The sequence below is a fragment of the Myxine glutinosa genome, chromosome 10 (assembly GCF_964187855.1).
Source record: "Myxine glutinosa chromosome 10, kmMyxGlut1.1, whole genome shotgun sequence".
Lineage (NCBI taxonomy): Eukaryota > Metazoa > Chordata > Myxini > Myxiniformes > Myxinidae > Myxine > Myxine glutinosa.
The window spans coordinates 48,038,241-48,065,839 of NC_136270.1; the positions used below are offsets into that span (position 1 = coordinate 48,038,241).

Consider the following 27,599-nt stretch of genomic DNA (forward strand, 5'->3'; position numbering starts at 1 on the left):
TCCTTGTCGTTGCATGTGATTTATATACAATATCAAATCTCAGATCAATGTAAGAAAAACTAGAACAATGCGACTGTGTCACCAATATGCCTCCGCATACTCCCACAACGGGTAGATGCCATCACTCTGCATACGTATGGGTAACGGATCACGTTTGTGAAGTTTCGTGTTGATCGGATGAGGTTAGTTTTTCTATCCAAGATGGCTGCGAAACCACGTGACCTATGAAATCATCATTTTCAAACCATATGCAACAGTGCTATTAGATGATATTTGTAAAATTCCGCATCGATAGGGTGAGCGGTTTCAGAGATATAATTATTTAATATTTTTCTTCAATCCAATATGGCTGCCAAACCATGTGACCTATGATGTCATAAATTTAATATATCAATACAAATGGGTCATAGATCATGTGCATGCAATTTCAGATTTTTAGGATAAGGAATTCGATAAAAACATTTTTCGCTGGGATACCACTTCACCTATGATGTCATCATTATCATGCTTTTGTTCCCCATTGTGAGTACTTGACAATGTACCAAGTTTAAATTTTTTCCATTCAGCGGTTTCCGAGAAATATATTTTTAATTATTTGCTTTTAATCCAATATGGCTGCCATACCACGTGACCCCTGACGTCACAATTATCATAAAAACATTCTGCATGGGTGTCACTCCTACCCTGAAAGTTTCGTCCCAATCGGACGCATGGTTGATGAGAAAAAGGAGGTTTAGCCCGTACGGACGGCGGACGGACGGACAACCCGAAAACATAATGCGTCAGGCGACTTTGTTGGCGGAGGCATTAAAATTCAGTAATGGATGAAATCACCTGGATATAAGTTGAGGTGTCCTACCCACCATGGGAAGCAAGGAGAAGCTGCAGTTTTTGGGACTAACCTTTCATCAGAACAGAAGAGGATCATAATTGGAGGGCTTAGAGGAAAGGTCAGTACCAAAAACGTCAGGTTCTTCATGGTCCCCATGGTGATGAGGAAACCTCAATTGACACCCAGTTGATTTCATCCATTGTTCTACCTGTCCACAGCCGCAGATCGACGCTCGCCGTCACCTGCAAGCATAGTCTTTCGTTCCTCATTATCAGCACCCTGCTACTTCCAATTGTCCCACACATGGGCCCTCTCCTGCACACCTGCCCTACCATCTCAGATAGACTGTCGGATTGTCGATGTGGTTTGACATTAACATGTGGTGTTCATCACTTTTTTTTTACTCGATGAATGCAGTGCTAATACCTTCCATTTTGGATCTTTTTTTGTCCAGAGATGGTTCGGGAATGTGCAGAAAGTTCCCCCACGGCCTACTTTTGGTATCGGGAAACTCTCAATGTCACCACGAGTTTGGAAGAGGGAGGTGGCCTGCAGTGGTGGCTCGTTGTGTGCTTGTGCCTCGCTTGGATCATTGTATATATCTGCACGAGCCGTGGAATTGAAACCAGCGGGAAGGTTTTTACCACCACCACCATAACCATAACCACAACCACAACCACCGCCACAACCACAACCACCACCACAACCACCACCACAACCACCACCACCACCACAACAACCACAACTACAACCACCACCACCACAACCACAACCATCACAACCACAACCACCATCACAACCACAACCACCACCACAACCATAACCACCACCACCACAACCACCACCCCCACAACTACAACCACCACACCACCACCACAACCACAACCATCACAACCACAACCACCATCACAACCACAACCACAACCACCACCACAACCATAACCACCACCACCACAACCACCACCCACACCACTACAACCACCACACAACCACCACGAACACAACCTTCATCACAACCACAACCACCACCACCACAACCACCACCACCACCACAACCACAACCACCACCACCACCACCACAACAACAACCACCACCCAGTCATCCCTGCACCTACCAGTCATCCCCGCACCCACCAGTCATCCCTGCAACTACCCAACAGTCATCCCTGCACCCACCAGTCATCCCTGCAACTACCAGTCATCCCTGCACCCACCAGTCATCCCTGCAACTACCCAACAGTCATCCCTGCACCCACCAGTCATCCCTGCAACTACCAGTCATCCCTGCACCCACCAGTCATCCCTGCACCCACCAGTCATCCCTGCACCTACCAGTCAACCCTGCACACACCAGTCATCCCTGCACCCACCAGTCATCCCTGCACCCACCAGTCATCCCTGCACCCACCAGTCATCCCTGCAACTACCCAACAGTCATCCCTGCACCCACCAGTCATCCCTGCAACTACCAGTCATCCCTGCACCCACCAGCCATCCCTGCACCCACCAGTCATCCCTGCACCCACTTGTCATCCCTGCACCCACCTGTCATCCCTGCACCCACCAGTCATCCCTAAAACCACCAGTCATCCCTGCACCCACCAGTCATCCTTGCACCCACCAGTCATCCCTGCACCCACCAGTCATCCCTGCACCCACCAGTTATCCCAGCTCCCACCTGTCATCCCTGCACCCACCAGTTATCCCAGCACCCACCTGTCATCCCTGCACCCACCAGTTATCCCAGCCCGCACCTGTCATCCCTGCACCCACCAGTTATCCCAGCACCCACCTGTCATCCCTGCACCCACTAGTTATCCCTGCACCCACCTGTCATCCCTGCACCCACCAGTTATCCCTACACCCACCAGTCATCCCTGCACCCACCAGTTATCCCTGCACCCACCTGTCATCCCTGCACCCACCAGTTATCCCTGCACACACCTGTCATCCCTGCACCCACCAGTTATCCCTGCACCCACCTGTCATCCCTGCATCCTTTTAATCATTCATTTTTCATGTTATTGCACCAATAACATTATGGGACATTGTTCGTGATACTCGATGTTTTACAATCCCTGCACCCACCAGTTATCCCAGCACCCACCTGTCATCCCTGCACCCACCAGTTATCCCAGCACCCACCTGTCATCCCTGCACCCACAAGTTATCCCAGCCCGCACCTGTTATCCATGCACCCACCAGTTATCCCAGCACCCACCTGTCATCCCTGCACCCACCAGTTATCCCTGCACCCACCTGTCATCCCTGCACCAAACCAGTTATGCCTGCACCCACCAGTTATCCCAGCCCGCACTTGTCATCCCTGCACCCACCAGTTATCCCTGCACCCACCTGTTATCCCTGCACCCACCAGTTATCCCTGCACACACCTGCCATCCCTGCACCCACCTGTCATCCCTGCACCCACCTGTCATCCCTGCATCCACCAGATATCCCAGCCCGCACCTGTCATCCCTGCACCCAACAGTCATCCCTGCACCCACCTGTCATCCCTGCACCCACCAGTTATCCCTGCACCCACCAGTTATCCCTGCACCCACCAGTTATCCCAGCACCCACCTGTCATCCCTGCACCCACCAGTCATCCCTGCACCCACCAGTCAACCCTGCACCCACCAGTTATCCCAGCACCCACCTGTCATCCCTGCACCCACCTGTCATCCCTGCACCCACCTGTCATCCCTGCACCCACCAGTTATCCCTGCACCCACCTTTCATCCCTGCACCCACCTTTTATCCCTGCACCCACCTGTCATCCCTGCACCCACCTGTCATCCCTGCACCCACCTGTCATCCCTGCACCCACCAGTTATCCCAGCACCCACCTGTCATCCCTGCACCCACCTGTCATCCCTGCACCCACCTGTCATCCCTGCACCCACCAGTTATCCCTGCACCCACCTTTCATCCCTGCACCCACCTTTCATCCCTGCACCCACCTGTCATCCCTGCACCCACCTGTCATCCCTGCACCCACCTGTCATCCCTGCACCTACCAGTTATCCCAGCCCGCACCTGTCATCCCTGCATCCTTTTAATCATTCATTTTCATGTTATTGCACCAATAACATTATGGGACATTGTTCGTGATACTCGATGTTTTACAATCCCTGCACCCACCAGTTATCCCAGCACCCACCTGTCATCCCTGCACCCACCTGTCATCCCTGCACCCACCTGTTATCCCTGCACCCACCTTTCATTCCTGCACCCACCTTTCATTCCTGCACCCACCTGTCATCTCTGCACCCACCTGTCATCCCTGCACCCACCTGTCATCCCTGCACCCACCAGTTATCCCAGCCCGCACCTGTCATCCCTGCATCCTTTTAATCATTCATTTTCATGTTATTGCACCAATAACATTATGGGACATTGTTCGTGATACTCGATGTTTTACAATCCCTGCACCCACCAGTTATCCCTGCACCTACCAGTTATCCCAGCACCCACCTGTCATCCCTGCACCACCTGTCATCCCTGCACCCACCAGTTATCCCTGCACCCACCAGTTATCCCTGCACCCACCAGTTATCCCTGCACCCACCAGTTATCCCTGCACCTACAAGTCATCCCTGCACCCACCTGTCATCCCTGCACCCACCTGTCATCCCTGCACCCACCTGTCATCCCTGCACCTACCAGTTATCCCAGCCCGCACCTGTCATCCCTGCATCCTTTTAATCATTCATTTTCATGTTATTGCACCAATAACATTATGGGACATTGTTCGTGATACTCGATGTTTTACAATCCCTGCACCCACCAGTTATCCCAGCACCCACCTGTCATCCCTGCACCCACCTGTCATCCCTGCACCCACCTGTTATCCCTGCACCCACCTTTCATTCCTGCACCCACCTTTCATTCCTGCACCCACCTGTCATCTCTGCACCCACCTGTCATCCCTGCACCCACCTGTCATCCCTGCACCCACCAGTTATCCCAGCCCGCACCTGTCATCCCTGCATCCTTTTAATCATTCATTTTCATGTTATTGCACCAATAACATTATGGGACATTGTTCGTGATACTCGATGTTTTACAATCCCTGCACCCACCAGTTATCCCTGCACCTACCAGTTATCCCAGCACCCACCTGTCATCCCTGCACCACCTGTCATCCCTGCACCCACCTGTCATCCCTGCACCCACCAGTTATCCCTGCACCCACCAGTTATCCCTGCACCCACCAGTTATCCCTGCACCTACAAGTCATCCCTGCACCCACCTGTCATCCCTGCACCCACCTGTCATCCCTGCACCCACCTGTCATCCCTGCACCTACCAGTTATCCCAGCCCGCACCTGTCATCCCTGCATCCTTTTAATCATTCATTTTCATGTTATTGCACCAATAACATTATGGGACATTGTTCGTGATACTCGATGTTTTACAATCCCTGCACCCACCAGTTATCCCAGCACCCACCTGTCATCCCTGCACCCACCTGTCATCCCTGCACCCACCTGTTATCCCTGCACCCACCTTTCATTCCTGCACCCACCTTTCATTCCTGCACCCACCTGTCATCTCTGCACCCACCTGTCATCCCTGCACCCACCTGTCATCCCTGCACCCACCAGTTATCCCAGCCCGCACCTGTCATCCCTGCATCCTTTTAATCATTCATTTTCATGTTATTGCACCAATAACATTATGGGACATTGTTCGTGATACTCGATGTTTTACAATCCCTGCACCCACCAGTTATCCCAGCACCCACCTGTCATCCCTGCACCCACCAGTTATCCCAGCACCCACCTGTCATCCCTGCACCCACCTGTCATCCCTGCACCCACAAGTTATCCCAGCCCGCACCTGTTATCCATGCACCCACCAGTTATCCCAGCACCCACCTGTCATCCCTGCACCCACCAGTTATCCCTGCACCCACCTGTCATCCCTGCACCCACCTGTCATCCCTGCACCCACCAGTTATCCCAGCCCGCACTTGTCATCCCTGCACCCACCAGTTATCCCTGCACCCACCTGTTATCCCTGCACCCACCAGTTATCCCTGCACACACCTGCCATCCCTGCACCCACCTGTCATCCCTGCACCCACCTGTCATCCCTGCATCCACCAGATATCCCAGCCCGCACCTGTCATCCCTGCACCCAACAGTCATCCCTGCACCCACCTGTCATCCCTGCACCCACCAGTTATCCCTGCACCCACCAGTTATCCCTGCACCCACCAGTTATCCCAGCACCCACCTGTCATCCCTGCACCCACCAGTCATCCCTGCACCCACCAGTCAACCCTGCACCCACCAGTTATCCCAGCACCCACCTGTCATCCCTGCACCCACCTGTCATCCCTGCACCCACCTGTCATCCCTGCACCCACCAGTTATCCCTGCACCCACCTTTCATCCCTGCACCCACCTTTTATCCCTGCACCCACCTGTCATCCCTGCACCCACCTGTCATCCCTGCACCCACCTGTCATCCCTGCACCCACCAGTTATCCCAGCACCCACCTGTCATCCCTGCACCCACCTGTCATCCCTGCACCCACCTGTCATCCCTGCACCCACCAGTTATCCCTGCACCCACCTTTCATCCCTGCACCCACCTTTCATCCCTGCACCCACCTGTCATCCCTGCCTGCACCCACCTGTCATCCCTGCACCCACCTGTCATCCCTGCACCTACCAGTTATCCCAGCCCGCACCTGTCATCCCTGCATCCTTTTAATCATTCATTTTCATGTTATTGCACCAATAACATTATGGGACATTGTTCGTGATACTCGATGTTTTACAATCCCTGCACCCACCAGTTATCCCAGCACCCACCTGTCATCCCTGCACCCACCTGTCATCCCTGCACCCACCTGTTATCCCTGCACCCACCTTTCATTCCTGCACCCACCTTTCATTCCTGCACCCACCTGTCATCTCTGCACCCACCTGTCATCCCTGCACCCACCTGTCATCCCTGCACCCACCAGTTATCCCAGCCCGCACCTGTCATCCCTGCATCCTTTTAATCATTCATTTTCATGTTATTGCACCAATAACATTATGGGACATTGTTCGTGATACTCGATGTTTTACAATCCCTGCACCCACCAGTTATCCCTGCACCTACCAGTTATCCCAGCACCCACCTGTCATCCCTGCACCACCTGTCATCCCTGCACCCACCAGTTATCCCTGCACCCACCAGTTATCCCTGCACCCACCAGTTATCCCTGCACCCACCAGTTATCCCTGCACCTACAAGTCATCCCTGCACCCACCTGTCATCCCTGCACCCACCTGTCATCCCTGCACCCACCTGTCATCCCTGCACCTACCAGTTATCCCAGCCCGCACCTGTCATCCCTGCATCCTTTTAATCATTCATTTTCATGTTATTGCACCAATAACATTATGGGACATTGTTCGTGATACTCGATGTTTTACAATCCCTGCACCCACCAGTTATCCCAGCACCCACCTGTCATCCCTGCACCCACCTGTCATCCCTGCACCCACCTGTTATCCCTGCACCCACCTTTCATTCCTGCACCCACCTTTCATTCCTGCACCCACCTGTCATCTCTGCACCCACCTGTCATCCCTGCACCCACCTGTCATCCCTGCACCCACCAGTTATCCCAGCCCGCACCTGTCATCCCTGCATCCTTTTAATCATTCATTTTCATGTTATTGCACCAATAACATTATGGGACATTGTTCGTGATACTCGATGTTTTACAATCCCTGCACCCACCAGTTATCCCTGCACCTACCAGTTATCCCAGCACCCACCTGTCATCCCTGCACCACCTGTCATCCCTGCACCCACCTGTCATCCCTGCACCCACCAGTTATCCCTGCACCCACCAGTTATCCCTGCACCCACCAGTTATCCCTGCACCTACAAGTCATCCCTGCACCCACCTGTCATCCCTGCACCCACCTGTCATCCCTGCACCCACCTGTCATCCCTGCACCTACCAGTTATCCCAGCCCGCACCTGTCATCCCTGCATCCTTTTAATCATTCATTTTCATGTTATTGCACCAATAACATTATGGGACATTGTTCGTGATACTCGATGTTTTACAATCCCTGCACCCACCAGTTATCCCAGCACCCACCTGTCATCCCTGCACCCACCTGTCATCCCTGCACCCACCTGTTATCCCTGCACCCACCTTTCATTCCTGCACCCACCTTTCATTCCTGCACCCACCTGTCATCTCTGCACCCACCTGTCATCCCTGCACCCACCTGTCATCCCTGCACCCACCAGTTATCCCAGCCCGCACCTGTCATCCCTGCATCCTTTTAATCATTCATTTTCATGTTATTGTACCAATAACATTATGGGACATTGTTCGTGATACTCGATGTTTTACAATCCCTGCACCCACCAGTTATCCCAGCACCCACCTGTCATCCCTGCACCCACCAGTTATCCCAGCACCCACCTGTCATCCCTGCACCCACCTGTCATCCCTGCACCCACAAGTTATCCCAGCCCGCACCTGTTATCCATGCACCCACCAGTTATCCCAGCACCCACCTGTCATCCCTGCACCCACCAGTTATCCCTGCACCCACCTGTCATCCCTGCACCCACCTGTCATCCCTGCACCCACCAGTTATCCCAGCCCGCACTTGTCATCCCTGCACCCACCAGTTATCCCTGCACCCACCTGTTATCCCTGCACCCACCAGTTATCCCTGCACACACCTGCCATCCCTGCACCCACCTGTCATCCCTGCACCCACCTGTCATCCCTGCATCCACCAGATATCCCAGCCCGCACCTGTCATCCCTGCACCCAACAGTCATCCCTGCACCCACCTGTCATCCCTGCACCCACCAGTTATCCCTGCACCCACCAGTTATCCCTGCACCCACCAGTTATCCCAGCACCCACCTGTCATCCCTGCACCCACCAGTCATCCCTGCACCCACCAGTCAACCCTGCACCCACCAGTTATCCCAGCACCCACCTGACATCCCTGCACCCACCTGTCATCCCTGCACCCACCTGTCATCCCTGCACCCACCAGTTATCCCTGCACCCACCTTTCATCCCTGCACCCACCTTTTATCCCTGCACCCACCTGTCATCCCTGCACCCACCTGTCATCCCTGCACCCACCTGTCATCCCTGCACCCACCAGTTATCCCAGCACCCACCTGTCATCCCTGCACCCACCTGTCATCCCTGCACCCACCTGTCATCCCTGCACCCACCAGTTATCCCTGCACCCACCTTTCATCCCTGCACCCACCTTTCATCCCTGCACCCACCTGTCATCCCTGCACCCACCTGTCATCCCTGCACCCACCTGTCATCCCTGCACCTACCAGTTATCCCAGCCCGCACCTGTCATCCCTGCATCCTTTTAATCATTCATTTTCATGTTATTGCACCAATAACATTATGGGACATTGTTCGTGATACTCGATGTTTTACAATCCCTGCACCCACCAGTTATCCCAGCACCCACCTGTCATCCCTGCACCCACCTGTCATCCCTGCACCCACCTGTTATCCCTGCACCCACCTTTCATTCCTGCACCCACCTTTCATTCCTGCACCCACCTGTCATCTCTGCACCCACCTGTCATCCCTGCACCCACCTGTCATCCCTGCACCCACCAGTTATCCCAGCCCGCACCTGTCATCCCTGCATCCTTTTAATCATTCATTTTCATGTTATTGCACCAATAACATTATGGGACATTGTTCGTGATACTCGATGTTTTACAATCCCTGCACCCACCAGTTATCCCTGCACCTACCAGTTATCCCAGCACCCACCTGTCATCCCTGCACCACCTGTCATCCCTGCACCCACCAGTTATCCCTGCACCCACCAGTTATCCCTGCACCCACCAGTTATCCCTGCACCCACCAGTTATCCCTGCACCTACAAGTCATCCCTGCACCCACCTGTCATCCCTGCACCCACCTGTCATCCCTGCACCCACCTGTCATCCCTGCACCTACCAGTTATCCCAGCCCGCACCTGTCATCCCTGCATCCTTTTAATCATTCATTTTCATGTTATTGCACCAATAACATTATGGGACATTGTTCGTGATACTCGATGTTTTACAATCCCTGCACCCACCAGTTATCCCAGCACCCAACTGTCATCCCTGCACCCACCTGTCATCCCTGCACCCACCTGTTATCCCTGCACCCACCTTTCATTCCTGCACCCACCTTTCATTCCTGCACCCACCTGTCATCTCTGCACCCACCTGTCATCCCTGCACCCACCTGTCATCCCTGCACCCACCAGTTATCCCAGCCCGCACCTGTCATCCCTGCATCCTTTTAATCATTCATTTTCATGTTATTGCACCAATAACATTATGGGACATTGTTCGTGATACTCGATGTTTTACAATCCCTGCACCCACCAGTTATCCCTGCACCTACCAGTTATCCCAGCACCCACCTGTCATCCCTGCACCACCTGTCATCCCTGCACCCACCTGTCATCCCTGCACCCACCAGTTATCCCTGCACCCACCAGTTATCCCTGCACCCACCAGTTATCCCTGCACCTACAAGTCATCCCTGCACCCACCTGTCATCCCTGCACCCACCTGTCATCCCTGCACCCACCTGTCATCCCTGCACCTACCAGTTATCCCAGCCCGCACCTGTCATCCCTGCATCCTTTTAATCATTCATTTTCATGTTATTGCACCAATAACATTATGGGACATTGTTCGTGATACTCGATGTTTTACAATCCCTGCACCCACCAGTTATCCCAGCACCCACCTGTCATCCCTGCACCCACCTGTCATCCCTGCACCCACCTGTTATCCCTGCACCCACCTTTCATTCCTGCACCCACCTTTCATTCCTGCACCCACCTGTCATCTCTGCACCCACCTGTCATCCCTGCACCCACCTGTCATCCCTGCACCCACCAGTTATCCCAGCCCGCACCCGTCATCCCTGCATCCTTTTAATCATTCATTTTCATGTTATTGCACCAATAACATTATGGGACATTGTTCGTGATACTCGATGTTTTACAATCGCTGCACCCACCAGTTATCCCTGCACCTACCAGTTATCCCAGCACCCACCTGTCATCCCTGCACCACCTGTCATCCCTGCACCCACCTGTCATCCCTGCACCCACCAGTTATCCCTGCACCCACCAGTTATCCCTGCACCCACCAGTTATCCCTGCACCTACAAGTCATCCCTGCACCCACCTGTCATCCCTGCACCCACCTGTCATCCCTGCACCCACCTGTCATCCCTGCATCCTTTTAATCATTCATTTTCATGTTATTGCACCAATAACATTATGGGACATTGTTCGTGATACTCGATGTTTTACAATCCCTGCCCCTTCCTCCCCCAACCATAACTGTAACGCTAACCTTATCGTTAACCCCCTCGTTATCCGTAACCGCAACTCCTCAATGTGCACACCTGTATCATCGCTGTCTTTGTCAAAAATTAACAACATTCAGATACAATAAATCCTTTTCGGATCGCTCTCGTTCTTCATGATGTCTAACAAAGTATGAAGTTCCTCACAAGTTGTACTCGGTATATTTTCACCACAACTTCGGCGGAAAATGTCTTGGATTCGGTTGGTTGAGGATTTAACGAACTTTGCTGCAACTTGTTTTGAGCGGTTTGTGTATTGATGAAATCGCTATTTTCGTGCAGGCTGCATACGTCACGGCGACATTTCCATACGTTGTGCTTTTCTGTTTCTTGATCGGTTCTTTGACATTGGAAGGAGCAACGAATGGTCTTGTATACCTCTTCACACCTGATGTGAGTTTTTGGTACCTGTGAGTGTCATCAACTGTGTGTGTGTGTGTGTCACCTCGATGATTGTGCCTTCACTTTCTCGACACTAAAAATTCCACACTTAGGCACGTGGCCGGAAATGATCCGTAGATCAAATGCAAAATGGTCGCTGCAAGCCACTAGAATATATATAAATATATATATATATATATACAGTGCATCAGAAAGTATTCAGACCCCTTCACTTTTTTCACATTTTGTTATGTTGCAGCCTTGTGCTGAAATCGTTTAAATTCATTTTTTCCCTCATCAATCTGCACTCAATACCCCATAATGACAAAGAGAAAACAGGATTTTAGAAAGTTTTGCAAATTTATTAAAAAGAAAAAACTGAAATATCACATTTACATAAGTATTCAGACCCTTTGCTATGACACTTGAAATTTAGCTCAGGTGCCTCCCATTTCTCTCGATCATCTTTGAGATGTTTCTACACCTTGATTGGAGTCCACCTGTGGTAAATTCAATTGATTGGACATGATTTGGAAAGGCACACACCTGTCTATATAATGTCTCACAGCTGACAATGCATATCAGAGCAAAAACCAAGCCATGAGGTCGAAGGAACTGCCTGCAGAGCTCAGAGACAGGATTGTGTCGAGGCACAGATCTGGGGAAGCCTACAAAAAAAAAATTCTGCATTGAAGGTTCCCAAGAGCACAGTGGCCTCCATAATCCTTAAATGGAAAAAGTTTGGAACAACCTGGACTCTTCCTAGAGCTGGCCGCCCGGCCAAACTGAGCAATCGGGGGAGAAGGGCCTTGGTAAGAGAGGTGACCAAGAACCTCATGGTGACTCTGGCGGAGCTCCAGAGATCCTGTGTGGAGATGGGAGAAGGACAACCATCACTGCAACACTCCACCGATCTGGGCTTTATGGCAGAGTGGCCTTACAGAACCCAAACAGTTCAATCTTGGTTTCATCAGACCACAGAATCTTGTTTCTCACAGTCTGAGAGTCCTTTAGGTGCTTTTTTGCAAACTCCAAGTGGGCTTTCATGTGTCTTTCACTGAGGAGAGGCTTCCGTCTGGCCACTCTGCCATCAAGCCCAGATCGGTGGAGTGTTGCAGTGTCACCAAAAAAAAAGTTATTTGTAAGAAAATATTTTCATAAAATAAGAAGAGTTTTCTCGAAACACATGGAATTTTTTTTTCTTGCGGCTAGAAAATATTTCTCATAGTTTTCTTGTTTAAAGAAAACTTTTCTTTTCTGAAAATATTTTCTTTCAAAGAAAATTATTTTTGGTAGTAGAGTCTTGTTTCATTCAATGTACACAAACTTCCTCATAGTCGTAGTTGATGAGAACATTATTTACTAGTGGGGTAACAGGACATATGAACCTCTCTTTCACTACATCGACAATTATGTCGTTCTTTTGCAGGTAGAAATATTGAAGAATCCCAAAGTGTGGATGGATGCAGCAACTCAGATCTTCTTCTCATTGGGTTTGGGTGTTGGCAGCCTTATTGCATTCTCAAGCTACAATCCCATCAAGTATTTAAAGGGCATTTCCACTCGCCCACTCCTCATTAAACTCCTTTGAGAACCCCCACCCTTCCTGCTCCTTCATATTCCCATTCTTTTGCATCCTACCCCAATCTTTACCTCCACCGCCGAAGGTGGATGAAGGTCATGTTTTCACTCTTCTCTGTTTGTTTGTTTGTTTGTCTGTGTGTAGGATACCTCAAAACTTTGTGAATAGATTCGGACGAAACCTGGACAGGTTGGATGTGGGACAAAGACAAATTCACTAGATTTTGGTGAAGATCCAAATCACGATTTGCAAGAAAATTTAAAATTACCAAGTCATTTGTCAGAATCAACTTGCATGGAGAGATCAATTAGGTTTGATCAAAGGCCCCGGAGGTTTGAGGTCTACACCGTTAAAGGAAGAGGAAGGGGAGCATCAGATACAGGACAAGGGAGAAGTAGGGTAAGATGAGGAAGAGGAGGAGGAGGTAGGGAGAGCTGTTGATACTGTGTCAGAGATTTCAGAATAGCTCGGAGAAAGGGAAGGATAAAACAACAACAACATGCATTTTAAGGCCACTTTCCCTGCTAGAGCGGGGGTTAGCCTTGCGGTCCCCATGACAATCTTCTCCATTTTGCCCTATTTTCTGAATCTCTCCTTGTTAACCCCCTCGCCCGCATTTCTTCTTCCACCATCTTTAACCAAGTCTTTCTCGGTCTTCCCCGTCCTCTACTTCCTTCTACATTCATTTCCATCACTCTTCTCAACCAGTCACTTTCATTCTTCCTCAACACATGACCAAACCATCTCAACCTGTTCCTCTTCACAGCATCAATCTCAGGCTCTATTCCCATCATCTTTCGCAATTCATCATTTGTCTTCCTCTATCTAAACGATACTCCGCACATCCGTCGAACCATTCGCATTTCCATCCTTTCCAGCCTTCGTTGCTGCTCTACGTTCATTACCCATGTCTCGCTCCCATAAATCATAACACTTCTCACACATGCAGCATACACCTTTCCCTTCAGCTTCAACGACACTCCCCTCCTCGTCAGCACGCCACTCAGTTCCCGAAACTTCTTCCATGCACATCTCACTCGAGCAACCGTTGCCGAGTCTGATCCACCTTCTCCATTCAGCATGTCTCTGAGGTAGCAAAATGAACCCACTCAACGCACATTGTACATTGAATGGAGTTCACTCCGACACCCTTCCTGCACACAGTACACGGCCACTTACCAGTTCTTTCCACCTCACCACATGCTTTACCACTTGCCATCACCTTCATTTTTCTGGAATTCACCTTCAGACCTTTTGTCTCCATACATTCCTTCCACTTGTTCATCTTCTTCTTCAGTCCCTCCATACTTTCGGCAATCAACACCAGATCATCTGCATACAACAACTCCCACGGTAAACCCTCCTTTACGTTCTGAGCCAGCACCTCCATCACAGCTACAAATAGTAGTGGACTTAGTACCGACCCCTGATGCACTCCCACCTTCACCTCAAACTCACCACTGTTCCTGTCCTTCGTCCTTAAAGCTGTGCGTGCTCTTTTGTACATTGCCATCACTACTCTGATCAACCATTCCTCCACTCCTAACTTCCTCAATGCCCATGTCAATACTTTGCGTGGAACCCTATCGAATGCTTTCTCCAGATCAACAAACCCAAGAAACAACTTCTTCCTCTTCTCCAAGTACTTCTCCTGCAACTGCCTTACAGGAAAAAGTGTGTCTGTCGTTCCTCTTCCTGGCATAAATCCAAACTGCATTTCGTCGATCTTCTCTTTCTTCCTTATCCTCCTCTGCAACACCCTTTCCAATACCTTCATTCCATGCTCCAATAACTTTATCGCTCGGTACGAGCCACACTCCAGAGGGTCACCTTTCCCCTTGTATAGAGGGACGAGGGTACTCAGTTCCCAACCCACTGGAATGCGGCCTTTTTTCACCACCAGATTACAGATCTCTGTCATTCTCTTCACACCCCAACTTCCTGCTGCCTTCAACATATCTCCCACAACTCCCGTCGGCCCTCCCGCTTTTCTACTCTTCATTGCTTTTATCGCTTCCTCAACTTCTTCACAGTTATCTTCTTTGCCGGTCCTCTGCCGGTCTCTTTCGCTATCTGCTTTGCAATCCTGAATACCGCTCTCTGACCCTCTTCCAAATCCAAGCGTTCTCCGACCATTTTCCTACATGACTCCTGCGCCTTTGCTACCTCTTTCTTTGCAGCCTTCTTGGCTGCCTTATAACTTTCATGCTCTGCCTTTTCTGCCCCCATACCCTTCGCCTTCTGCCACTCCTTGAACTTCTTCCTCTTCTCAACAATCCTCTTTCCAACTTCATCATCCCACCACCATGTTTCCGAGTGTCTTGGTGGTCCTTTCGTCCATCCACATACCTCACCAATGGCTCCCAACAGACTATCTTTCATTGACATCCAACCACTTTCAAGCTCAACTACATCATCCTCTACCCTACTCAGCCTCTCTTTTAATGCCTCCCTTACTGTTACCTCTTTCAACCTCCACACCTTCATTCTCGGTTGGTACTTCACCCGCCGAGCTTTACTCGCACCTTTTACCCTTATGTCGCAGACAACCAAGTGGTGCTGTGAAACAGCCTCCTCCCCCGGGATCACCTTTGTGTCCCGGAGGTGCCCCCTATCTCGCCTACGCACCAGCAGGTAGTCAACGGTTGTCGGCGACCCACCTGACGTGTATGTAACAAGCTTATTATCCTCTTTCTGTCACTGAGTATTACAAATCAACAAATCAGCTCCATCAGCAAACTCCAAAATCCTTTCACCTTCTCCATTTCTCACACCATATCCGTAACCCCCATGAACTCCCTCAAAACCGTCCATACTCCTTCCCACATGTCCATTCAGGTCTCCTCCTACCACAACAACTTCCTCATCTTTCACGTTTTCCATCACCTTCTCTATCGCACACCAGAACTTGTCCTTCTCTTCATCGCTCCGACCAACCTGTGGAGCATATCCCGAGATGACGTTCACCAAGAGCTTTCCAATAATCATTTTCACTATCATCAACCTATCACTCACTCTTGTCACACTCACCACACTGTCTACAAACTCCTCAGAAAACAGGACACCAACACCATTCACGCCCTCCAGGCACCCTTGCCAAACAAACTTGTATTTCTGTCCCTGCCTAGCCTTCACCATTCTCACACCACTTCCCTTCCATCTCGTCTCTTGCACACAACATATGTCCACTCTTCTTCTGACCAATACTTCCACCACTTCTCCTGATCTCCCTGTCATTGCCCCTACATTCCATGTCCCAAACCTCAGAAACCGATCTCCACATTGGGCATCAGACGTTTCGTCATAAATGGAGTGATTTCCACCCTTGCTTCGATCGGGTTCCCCACCTTGAGTTTTGACGAGAGGGAGTGGGGTCCACCACGGGGTACTTCGGGCTGTACCCTGCCCATATGTAATTGTAATTGTCATGGTTCCCTTTTTGAGGCAATGTTTTTATGGCCGGATGCCCTTACTGACGCCAACCCTTTTAGTCGCCTCTTACGACACGCAGGGATACGGTGTACCTATTCTAAACCGGGGTACACACTGGGCAAAAGGAAGAGCAGGATGGGAAGGATGAGGGAAAGGATTTTGGAGAAAGGAAGGATGAGGGAAAGGATTTTGGAGAAAAGGAAGGACGAGGGAAAGGATTTTGGAGAAAGGGAAGAATGAGGAAGAGAAAAGGTTTTATGGTGATTGAAAGAGGAACAGTGAGGTGTTGTTTGAGGGGGAAGGCAGAGCCAGGAAGAAGGTTGGAGGAGTTGGAGCTTTGAGTTGGAAGGGAGAGGAAGCGGGGAGGAGGTTGCTTTGAGGAGGAGGGGTGGGGGGAGGGGGAGAGGGGACTTTGTATACAAACAAAAATAATTACTGATCTGAACAATTAAAAATGTTCTTTGTTCTTAAACATAATCGACACAATAACGTCATTTCGCCAAGCATTATTGTTGTTGACATGACGTCCAATGGTTGCTGCTTTTAGTCGGCAGGCCAACCCCAGGGAATACGATTAAAAAAACTTTTGATGGCATTTTTTGTTAAAAGCTGACAACCGGGCTAGAAAGTATCAGTATGGTCCAGGCTTTCAGAAACACCCGGTTGCCAAAATGAGATTTGACCTTGAAGGTCAAATTTGGGGGGTCAAAGGTCAAAAGAGGTCAAATTTTCAAAAAAATTTATTTTGTCTTGTCCTTTCATATTACATCGAGTTTGGTATGAAGACATCTTCGAAAATAAATGCCAAATTCTCAATAATGTGTTGCTTTTTGTGTTACTAGGGCATGCCCGTACTATATCTATATCTAAAATTATATCCCCCCCCTCTATTTACATGAAATGGTTTGGTCCAAAGCGAACGGCTTGCGAGTACGGTGACAATCCCCCCCCTCTATTTACATGAAATGGTTTGGTCCAAAGCGAACGGCTTCCGGAGTTTGGTAAAGAAATCGCCATCGCGTGCACAAACGCCCAGGAAAGCGAAAGAATCGCAAATTAGTTTTAATTAGTTTTAAAACATAGTTTAACGCCAACATAGCGGCAACATAGTTTGCCAACGTGAAATAAATGAATACGCTCTCAAATGTGCCGTCCGAGGCAGAGTGTGTTCGCCACGTTCGGCACACGCGATAGCTCGCTGCTCTCCGATTGGTTGAATCGTTTTTTGGACATAGCTCGGTAAGTACTTGTCCGATTAATTTCAAACCTTGAAAAGGCACATCCTCGGGTCCCCAGCAATATACCTGGCAAGTTTCAAGTATATCGGACCGTAGTTGTCGAGAAATCGTTGTCGCATACACACATACATACATCCTGCTTGGTGGTCTCCATATCTCCTTCAACTTCCTTCGGGCCATTGGTCAGCAAATGGAAAGTGCAGGCCTAGATGATGTGTGGGTGGAGTCTGAAATCTTTGGACCAAATGCTGCCAAGTCAATGATGGATGGGAAACACTATTACAGGGCTATTCAGGGACATATCTGGGCCTATGAAGCCCTTAGTCGGATCAAGTTTGAAGCTTTCTTGGATTGGCTACAGCGGCAAAATCCTGAACTCCATCAGGAACTGGTTGTGCTTCGATCAGCAGTATCAGCATTGTTCAAGAAATATGGTACGAGAACCCGAGATGAATGTCTGTTGAATGCTGTGACTGAATGCAACGAGCTCCTCGACCGTACAGAATATGTAGAGAAAGCTGACGAATTCCACGCCATGCTGAAGCAGAATCCCAACAATGCCTTCTGGTTGCAGTACCTTGAGATGGTGGAAATTTTATTATCATTCGTCCGCGCTAATCGAGATGGGGATTGGTTGCTCCATCTTTATTCATTTGCCGAAATGCTACCATGGCTGACCATATATGACCATGTCAACTATGCCCGGTGGGGTCCTGTTTACCTCACTGACATGAGAGGACTCGCACAGACCGCACCAGAAGTCCACGAAGAATTCCTGGCAGGGAATTTTGTAGTGAAACGACACGCAGGCAGATGTAACCAAGTTCCAGTTGATCAAGCCACTGAATGGATTAACAAGGTATGCAAGCTCTCAAATGGTATAATTGGCATCACACGGAATGACACGGCAAGAGACAGGTTCTGCACAACTTGGTCTGAAAGGTCGCAGATATCAGAGGACACCATGCGTCTATTCGGTCTTCGCAACGACGAATCGGACGAAGATTTCTCAACTCGTAAAGATGGTCTTCCATCCAAAATGACACGGGATTTGGATGCGGTGTCCAAGCTTGAGGCTCAGTTCCGACGATTCAAGGCGTTCACAATATCCGATCAAGACGACGCAACTCCCACTATTACACAGCTGAAATCACTGACTACCAACGACATTGCAACCGAAGAGATAGCTGCAGACCTCCTCACTGCCGACCAAAGGGGGAAAGATCTCGTGTTGAAGAATGTGAAGGAGAGATTAGTGGAGAAGTCTGTACCTTTTTTCGATCGACAGAAACGCCAGAAATCGAAGACGTTCGCAACCCTCTACGAGACACCGGTGCAGGATGGGAAGCAGAAGGTCACCAAGACAATCAAAGCGGACAGGCAACTGATGCAGAGATTGTTCAATGCGGCACAAGTTGGGCGAGAAGTAGATATCCACAATGTACTGAAGCATGAGCTGTTCGTTGTACCACTTAGTTTGGCTAATACGGATAAAAAGATGAGAAGTACCCAAAAGTCTGCAATGCTCCCCCTGCTAACCACTGGTCTTGGGATAGAGAAAGTCAAAGGGGCACCGGAGACCACAGGAAAAACCTGTATCATAATTGATGGCCATGCATTGATACAGTCCCTAGGAAAACCACCGAATTGCAAGACGTTTGGTGACTATGCCAAAACCTTCCAGAGGACCGTGTTGAAGCAGTTCTGTGGCACAGTGTCCAGGATCGACATCGTATTTGATCAGTATAGACTTCTATCGATCAAGTCGACTACACGAAGCAAAAGAGCTGGGCAAACGAGACCAATCCATAAGGTGATCAACCGGGATGATCTTCCACTTCCACAAACATGGAAGAACTTCATCGCCTTAGGTGAAAACAAAGAAGACCTTGCACTGTTCCTCAGTGGCAAACTGGCAACGCACACCGACACAGTCAACGAAGTAGTAGTTGGTGGCAGCACTCCAAACGGATTCTCAACGACAAGGGGAGTCATCCCAACTCTGAATGCAAACCACGAGGAAGCTGACACAAGGATCATCATCCATGCACTTGAAGCCATTGATGCCGGTTATGGAAACATAATTGTGAAGTGCCGTGACACAGATGTCCTGCTCTTGCTCCTTCACTTCACCAGGGACAAAATCTGCCATGTGTGGATGATGAGTGGCACGTCCAAGGAGCAAGAGTGTTTCCCAGTACACGCCATCAACGAGGCCCTCGCTCCGGCGGTTGTGGAGAATGTTCTTGGGTTCCATGCCATAACTGGTTGTGATACTGTGTCTTCATTCGCTGGTCATGGCAAAAAATCATGCTGGAATGTCTACTTGCAACACCCGGAACTGTTGCATGGCGTTGGCAGAGATGGACCATTAAGCGATGTCGAGGAGTTCGTATGTATGCTTTACAAATCTCCACACTCTAGTTCAGGGGTCGACAGAGCTAGGCATGACATGTTCCAGAAAGGGAAGAAGGCACTTGAAATGTTGCCACCAACTAGTGACGCTCTCGAATTGCATATGTCGCGGGCGAACTACCAGGCAAAAGTATGGCTGCAGGCAAACAAGGCTGACGTAGTTGTTGCTGACCCCGAGGAGACTGGAGGTTGGCAGGCAACTGACGGACGATTAGAAGTGGTGTGGATGAGGACACCATCTGTTCCAAGTAGCTGTTTGGAACTAGTTACTTGTGGATGTAAAAGCAAGTGTCGCACACAAGCTTGCCGTTGCCACAAGATTGGACAACCATGCATGCCTGCATGTGGCTGTGATGCTGAAGGATGCATGAACACGACAGGAACTGATACTTAAGAGAAGTGATTTGGCGACACCTCAAATCGATGGAAGATGATGTCTTGTTTCTTCAAATGTAGTTGCCTAATGCATCATTTACATATTACCAACAGGAACAATTGATTCTTAAAGTAAAATTTGACTTTCGACTTTGAAATTTCACCTTTAAACTGAATGCATTTTATTATATTATGCGTATTCAAAGAGTAAAAAGCATTTACATTCATGAATCTATTCACATTTAGCTATTGTTACAGAAGTTTAACCCCTTATAACTCATTAAATATTCAATGGTTCATACCAGACTCGATGTTGTATGAAAGGACAAGACAAAATAAAATTTTTTGAAAATTTGACCTCTTTTGACCTTTGACCCCCCAAATTTGACCTTCAAGGTCAAATCTCATTTTGGCAACCGGGTGTTTCTGAAAGCCTGGACCATACTGATACTTTCTAGCCCGGTTGTCAGCTTTTAACAAAAAATGCCATCAAAAGTTTCTTTAAGGGTCTTGGCCTGCCGACTATTTGTGTATATACTATTTCAATGATTGTGACTTTTGTTCCTGGCAGGAATGACTGCGAGAAGGATGCGGTCGTGGTATCACTGATTAACAGCGCAACTTCAATTTTTGCATCAATTCCCGTTTTTGCCATTTTGGGATTTAAAGCTACCATGAACTTCAACACCTGCATGGACAGGTACTTGAGAAAATATTTCATCAAGAAGCAGAAACAACCAACAGGGTGCAGACCTTCCAGTCGTGGCCCGAAAATATTGGCACCGTTGCACTTTTTTCAAATAATGCACCATTTCTTCCAGAAAATTGTTGAAATACAAACATATTTTGGTATCCACAAATGTATTTCTTTGGTTTGCAGTAGAACAAAACAAAAAAAAGCTGAAAAATATCACTAAATCTTAGCTTATTCCTCACAGAAATCCTAAAATGTCCCATACGATGTTGTTGGTACCTTTTCGAAGTTGTTTGAAACAATTTGGATTTCAAGCAGGTGATTCTCTTTTACTTTGAAATTGAACTTACCTGTGGTGAGTTGCAGGTGCCTGCAATATAAAAATAACTCATTCAACCAGTTTGATTGGAGAAAAGGAGTCATTCTGCTGTTTTGTGTCACTTTGTGTACCGCAATGAGCATGGAGGAAAAAAAAAATTGTCTGAGGAGGTTAGTGACAAGATTGTAGCCAAGCATGGACAATCTCAAGGCTACAAGTTCATCTCCGGAGACCTTGATGTTCCTGTGTCCACCGTACGCAATGTTATCAGGAAGTTTAAGGCCCATGGTACAGTAGCCAAACTCCCTGGACGTGGCCGCAAGAGAAAACTTGATTGAAGATTGCAGCGAAGGATTGTTTGAATGGTGGAGAAAGCACCTCCATCAACTGCCAAACATATTCAAGGTGACCTTTCAGACACAAGGTACGACAGTTTCAACTCGCACCATCCGTCGCCAACTCAATGAAAGGCGGTTCTATGGTAGGAGACCCAGGAGGACCCAACAGCTGAGAGAGAGACATAAGAAAGCCCGACTGGAGTTTTCCAAAACACACCTGAACAAGCCAAAATCCTTCTGCGAGAATGTCTTGTGGACAGATGAGACCAAATTCGAGCTTTTTGGTGAAGCGCATCATCTCTATGTTTACAGAAAACAAAATGAAGCCTTCAAAGAAAAGAACACCTTCCCTACAGTCAAACATGGAGGAGGTTCAGTGATGTTTTGGGGTTGCTGTGCCGCCTCTGGCACCGGGTACCTTGAATGTGTGCATGGCATCATGAAATCAGGAGATTACCAAGGCATGTTGGAGCGCAATGCTCAACCCAGTGTCAGAAAGCAGGGTCTCCGTCGAAGGTCATGGGTCTTATAGCAGTACAATGACCCCAAATACACTTCAAAATGCATCCAGGAATGGTTCAATACAAAACACTGGACTGTTCTGAAGTAGCCAGCAATGAGTCCAGATCTAAATCCCATTGAACACCTGTGGGGAGATCTGAAAAGAGCAGTTGGGAGAAGGTACCCTTCAAATCTGGGAGAACTGGAGCAGTTTGCACAACAAGAGTGGGCCAAACTGCCAGTAGAGAGGTGTAGGAAGCTCATTCGTGGCTATAGGAAGTGCTTCACTGCAGTTATTTTATCCAAATTTTGTGCTACCAAATATTAAGTCCTGGGTGTCAATAATTTTGTTAATGCCATTTCTTTTTATTTTCTGATTTAAAAGGATAAATTAAGTTCTGAATCATAAACAAAGGTTCTGTAATATTAACAGTGAAATAAAGAATTGTGGAGACCAAATACTTTGTCAATTTCAACTTATTTTTGGAGAAAATTGCGAGTTATTTGAAAAAGTGTAAGGGTGCCAATATTTTTGGCCACGAGTGTACCTTAACGTTGAAAGACCTCATGGAGGCTGTCAAGCTATCGATATTATGTCCACAAAAATGGTGGAATTTCAACCCCTCCCACTCCCCTTCCCTGTACATATCTTTAAGTCGAATACGTTCACCTTCAGTTCCCTTCCTCCCTCCTCTCTCCTAATAATATATTTTCTTATGATCCATTGTACTCCGCCTGCAATTTTCTTACATCAACATTGTTTCTTCTAAATTTACCCGACACCCTATGTCACTTCCACCCCCACAACGTCCACCACCCGACCCCTTTGCATATGTAATATGTAGATGGGAACTTGCTAGAAGGTCTTGCCTTTAAAAAATAAACGACATTAAATCATTGTGTCAGCATCCTTATGTACATACAGTTTATTGGAGGCAGCAGCACGATAACCAAGTGCAAACCCGCTCCCTGGTCACATTCCCAAGGGAATCTGATTGTTGAAGCTGCAGTCTGTCACTGCGCCAGCAGAGGACACTGTGTGGATGTTCAAGGTCTATTATGACATCTTTCACGTGAGTAGGCAACTAGTCTTGTATTGTGGTCAAATTCGAAATTCATTGTGTGGGTGAATCATCCATTACAAAGAAATGTCTACACATTGCTCATGATATCTGATGAGTTTTTGATGAGAAGTTGACGATAACCTCTTCAGTTCGAATGAAGGGATAGGATTAACTTGCTCTTCATCATTAAGATCCTTCCTTGTGGATAACCCCTGGCTTCTTAAACAACCACCCTCAAACGTAGATATCATAACTTAGACCTCGGTTTAATTGTAGCAATTCTTTTTGTCCAAAAAATCGTTTTTCAGGATGTTTGCACGGATTTTGGGCTAATTTTTAGGTTATTACGGAGTATTTCTCTGAAATAACCTCAGAGTGGGTACCGATGTCTGGCCGTACGTATGTACGTCCATTAACATTTGACTACAACATCTTCTCTTTACAAACTACCCGACCGATATGGACCAAATTTGGTATGATGTATCAGGATAGTAAGGTCTCATGAGGTTGTGCTCCCCATCTAGATTCGCTCATTTAAAGGGGATGAAAAGGAGGGGTGGGGCAGGGGTGGGTGGTGGCAATGCCACCAATATTGACTTTTCTTTCAAGAACTTTCATCTCAGAAAACAACAACTGGATCCAGCCCAAATTGGCCAAGCGGCATCGTGACTATGCCCGAACATCAAGTTGTGCTCCCCATGGCCGTGTCGACCATGGAAAGGAGGCCACGGGTTCTCTCCCCCAATTCCTAATATTCACTGAAACATGTTTTCATCACAATCTACATGACCGACATGGACCAAATTTGTTACAATCCATCAGAACACTAGGTGTCATGGGGTTGTGCTCCCCATCCGGATCTGCCACCTATAAGAGGCTCAAAAGGGGGGTTTCGCCTCAAATTCAGGTAATTTAATTTAAAATCTTCTCAGAAACGATGGGGAAATATAACAGTCAGTCCCCCATTTTACCTGCCTGCGCATCTGGCTATTTTAGATACGAGACACACCTGCACCCTACAGGAGCATAATACCCCTTTCCTTTACCAGTCGCCCATGGGGGTGGTCAGGGTTAGGGTTATGTCGCAGGTGGTGCGGTCATTCTTGTTCTGATTTACCCACCAACGCATCTCTTCAGGTTGACATATGCATTGGGATACGGATAAAATGAGGAATGTACATTGTACATATTTGTCTGCAACCACATGCTCTTTCAGTAGAGTACCAGAATTAATTATTTACTAAAAAATGTATCATGCGATGTACATATTTTGCCACATTTCACCATTTCTAAAAAAAACTGAGCATAAGCAAAGCAGGAACTTGAATGTAAATACTAATGTGGGATTCAGAGCGGCTTTGTGGGTACCAGTTTTCGTTTATTCGGTCTGCAGGAATGTCCTGTTGCTCATAAATGAATTTGATGCTGCTGAAGGAAGTGTTACTCGAGAGAGCTATTCAGATCAACTAAACATCTACAACCAGTCATATCCGCATCGCGTTTCCTTGCTGGATTTGATGGAGTGCAACCTGGATGACAATTTAAATGAGGTAGATTATATATCCCATTACCAGTAAATTTATATATATATGGGACAACAACACAACTCATTTGTGGTGGATTTGTTGTACTCGTTCAAATGTGACTTCATTGCAGTATTCCTTTAATGCGATTGCTATGAAAAGTATGTTATAAATTGTTTTTAGTCACAGGTCTAAAAGACCTTCCGCATGGTTGTTGTTGCTGTTATTGGGGTTCTTGTTGGGGGTCGATTTTTGAAATGTGCATCCATTGGTCGGCCAGCTGCTGGACCCCACCCACATTTGTTACTCGACTCCACCCACAATGGCTCCCAGACAAATTATTATGGCCGTCATTTTGGTTTTCTGGTGAGCCGAAGACATCAGGCCTGTAGGCCTCTGTTGATTATACACTGCCCGGGTTTGTTGTGCAAGATTTATATTGGCTTTGTTTGGGGTCGAGTGTTATGATGAGGGACCCCCAAAAAGCTAATCATACAGTCCTGGCCAAAAATATTGGCACCCTTGCACATTTTTCAAATAATGCACCATTTCTTCCAGAAAATTGTTGAAATTAAAAATTATTTTGGTATCTACATGGGTATTTCTTTGGCTTGCAGTGGAACAAAACAAAAAAAGCTGAAAAATTCCTAAATCTTAGCTTATTCCACACAGAAATCCTAAAATGGCCCGGACAATATTATTGGCACCTTTTAGAAGTTGTTAGAAATAATTCGATTTCAAGCAGGTGATTCTACTTTACTTTGGAATTGAACTCATCAGTGGTGAGTTGCAGGTGCCTGAAATATATTCAACCACTTTGAATGGAGAAAAGGAGTCATTCTGCTGTTTTGTGTCACTGTGTGTACTACAACGAGCATGGATAAAAGAAAGAAAACCAGAGAATTGTCTGAGGAGGTCAGACACAAGATTGTAGCCAAGAATGGACAATCTCAAGGCTACAAGTCCATCTCCAGAGACCTTAATGTTCCTGTGTCCACCGTACGTAATGTTATCAGGAAGTTTAAGGCCCATGTCACTGTCGCCAACCTCCCTGGACGTGGCCGCAAGAGAACACTTGATCGAATATTGCAGCGAAGGATTGTTTGAATGGTGGAGAAAGCACCTCGATCAACTGCCAAACAGATTCAACCTGATCTTCATACACAAGGTATGACAGTTTCAACTCGCACCATCCGTCGCCAACTCGATGAAAGGGGGTTCCATAGGAGGAGACCCAGGAGGACCCCACTGGTGAGAAAGCCTGACTGGAGTTGCCAAAACACACCTGAACAAGCCAAAATCCTTCTGGGAGAATGTCCTGTGGACAGATGAGACCAAATTATAGCTCTTTGGTGAAGCACATCATCTCCATGTTTACAGAAAACAAAACTAAGCCTTCAAAGAGAAGAACACCTTCCCTACAGTCAAACATGGAGGAGGTTCAGTGATGTTTTGGGGTTGCTGTGATGCCTCTGGCACTGGGTACCTTGAATGTGTACATGGCATCATGAAATCAGGAGATTACCAAGGCATTTTTGAGTGCAATATTCAACTCAGTGTCAGAAAGCTGTGTCTCCATCAAAGGTCATGGGTCTTGCAGCAGGACAATGACCCCAAACACACTTCAAAAAGCATCCAGGAATGGTTCAAGACAAAACGCTGGACTGTTCAGAAGTGGCCAGCAATGAGTCCAGACCTAAATCCCATTGAACACCTGTGGGGAGATCTGAAAACATCAGTTGGGAAAAGGCACCCTTCAAATCTGGGAGAACTGGAGCAGTTTATACAAGAAGAGTGGGACAAACTACCAGAAGAGAGGTGTAGGAAGCTCATCCATGGCTATAGAAAGCACTTGACTGCAGTTATTTTATCCAAAGGTTGTGATACCTCATATGAAGTCAAGGGTGTCAATAATTTTGTCAATGCCATTTATTTTTATTTTCAGATTTAAAAGGATATATTACGTTCTGAATCAAAAACAAAGGTTCTGTAATATTAACAGTGAAATAAAGAATTGTGGAGACCAAATACTTTTGTCAATTTCAACTTATTTTTAGAGAAAATTGTGAGTTATTTGAAAAAAGTGCAAGGGTGCCAATATTTTTGGCCACTACTGTTTGTCGAATAAAACTCATGCGTAAGATTTCATCAAGCCTGTCAGCACGCACAGTATTTGCCTTCCGAAACAATAGCGTTACGTCATTTTTTAAATGGCCCCATATTGGGGTTAAACAATCTGACTGTGACGAATCGGCTCGTTCTGATATAACCATGGCGGGGGGTGACATGGATGAGGGGTGTCAGCTTAATCTCTTAATAGCGCATTAAATATGTGTTTCCCAGTCATGCTGTTTGTCTTTGGAGAGTGCTTTGAATGCGAGTTTCCCAATCAGCCCATAACCGGATTTTGTTGCACGTTGTGACCATAGCGCGGTAATCTTGTTATTCAATTGGGATGCATGTTTTCTGTTTGCCCATTTTGTTCTGATGTCAA

General features: G+C 47.8%; 1 protein-coding gene across 3 annotated transcripts in view; it reads left to right on the forward strand.

Moving 5' to 3' along the window:
* The window catches only part of LOC137434508 (inactive sodium-dependent neutral amino acid transporter B(0)AT3), a 56,569-nt gene that overhangs the window by 12,050 nt on the left and 16,920 nt on the right, over positions 1–27,599 (forward strand). For all 3 annotated transcript variants that reach the window (XM_068127597.2, XM_068127598.2, XM_068127600.2), the window contains exons 5-9: positions 1,287–1,468; positions 11,526–11,636; positions 13,054–13,166; positions 21,238–21,366; positions 24,976–25,132. In XM_068127597.2, coding sequence (XP_067983698.2) covers positions 1,287–1,468; positions 11,526–11,636; positions 13,054–13,166; positions 21,238–21,366; positions 24,976–25,132 — 692 coding nt within the window. The remainder of the gene's footprint in view (positions 1–1,286; positions 1,469–11,525; positions 11,637–13,053; positions 13,167–21,237; positions 21,367–24,975; positions 25,133–27,599) is intronic.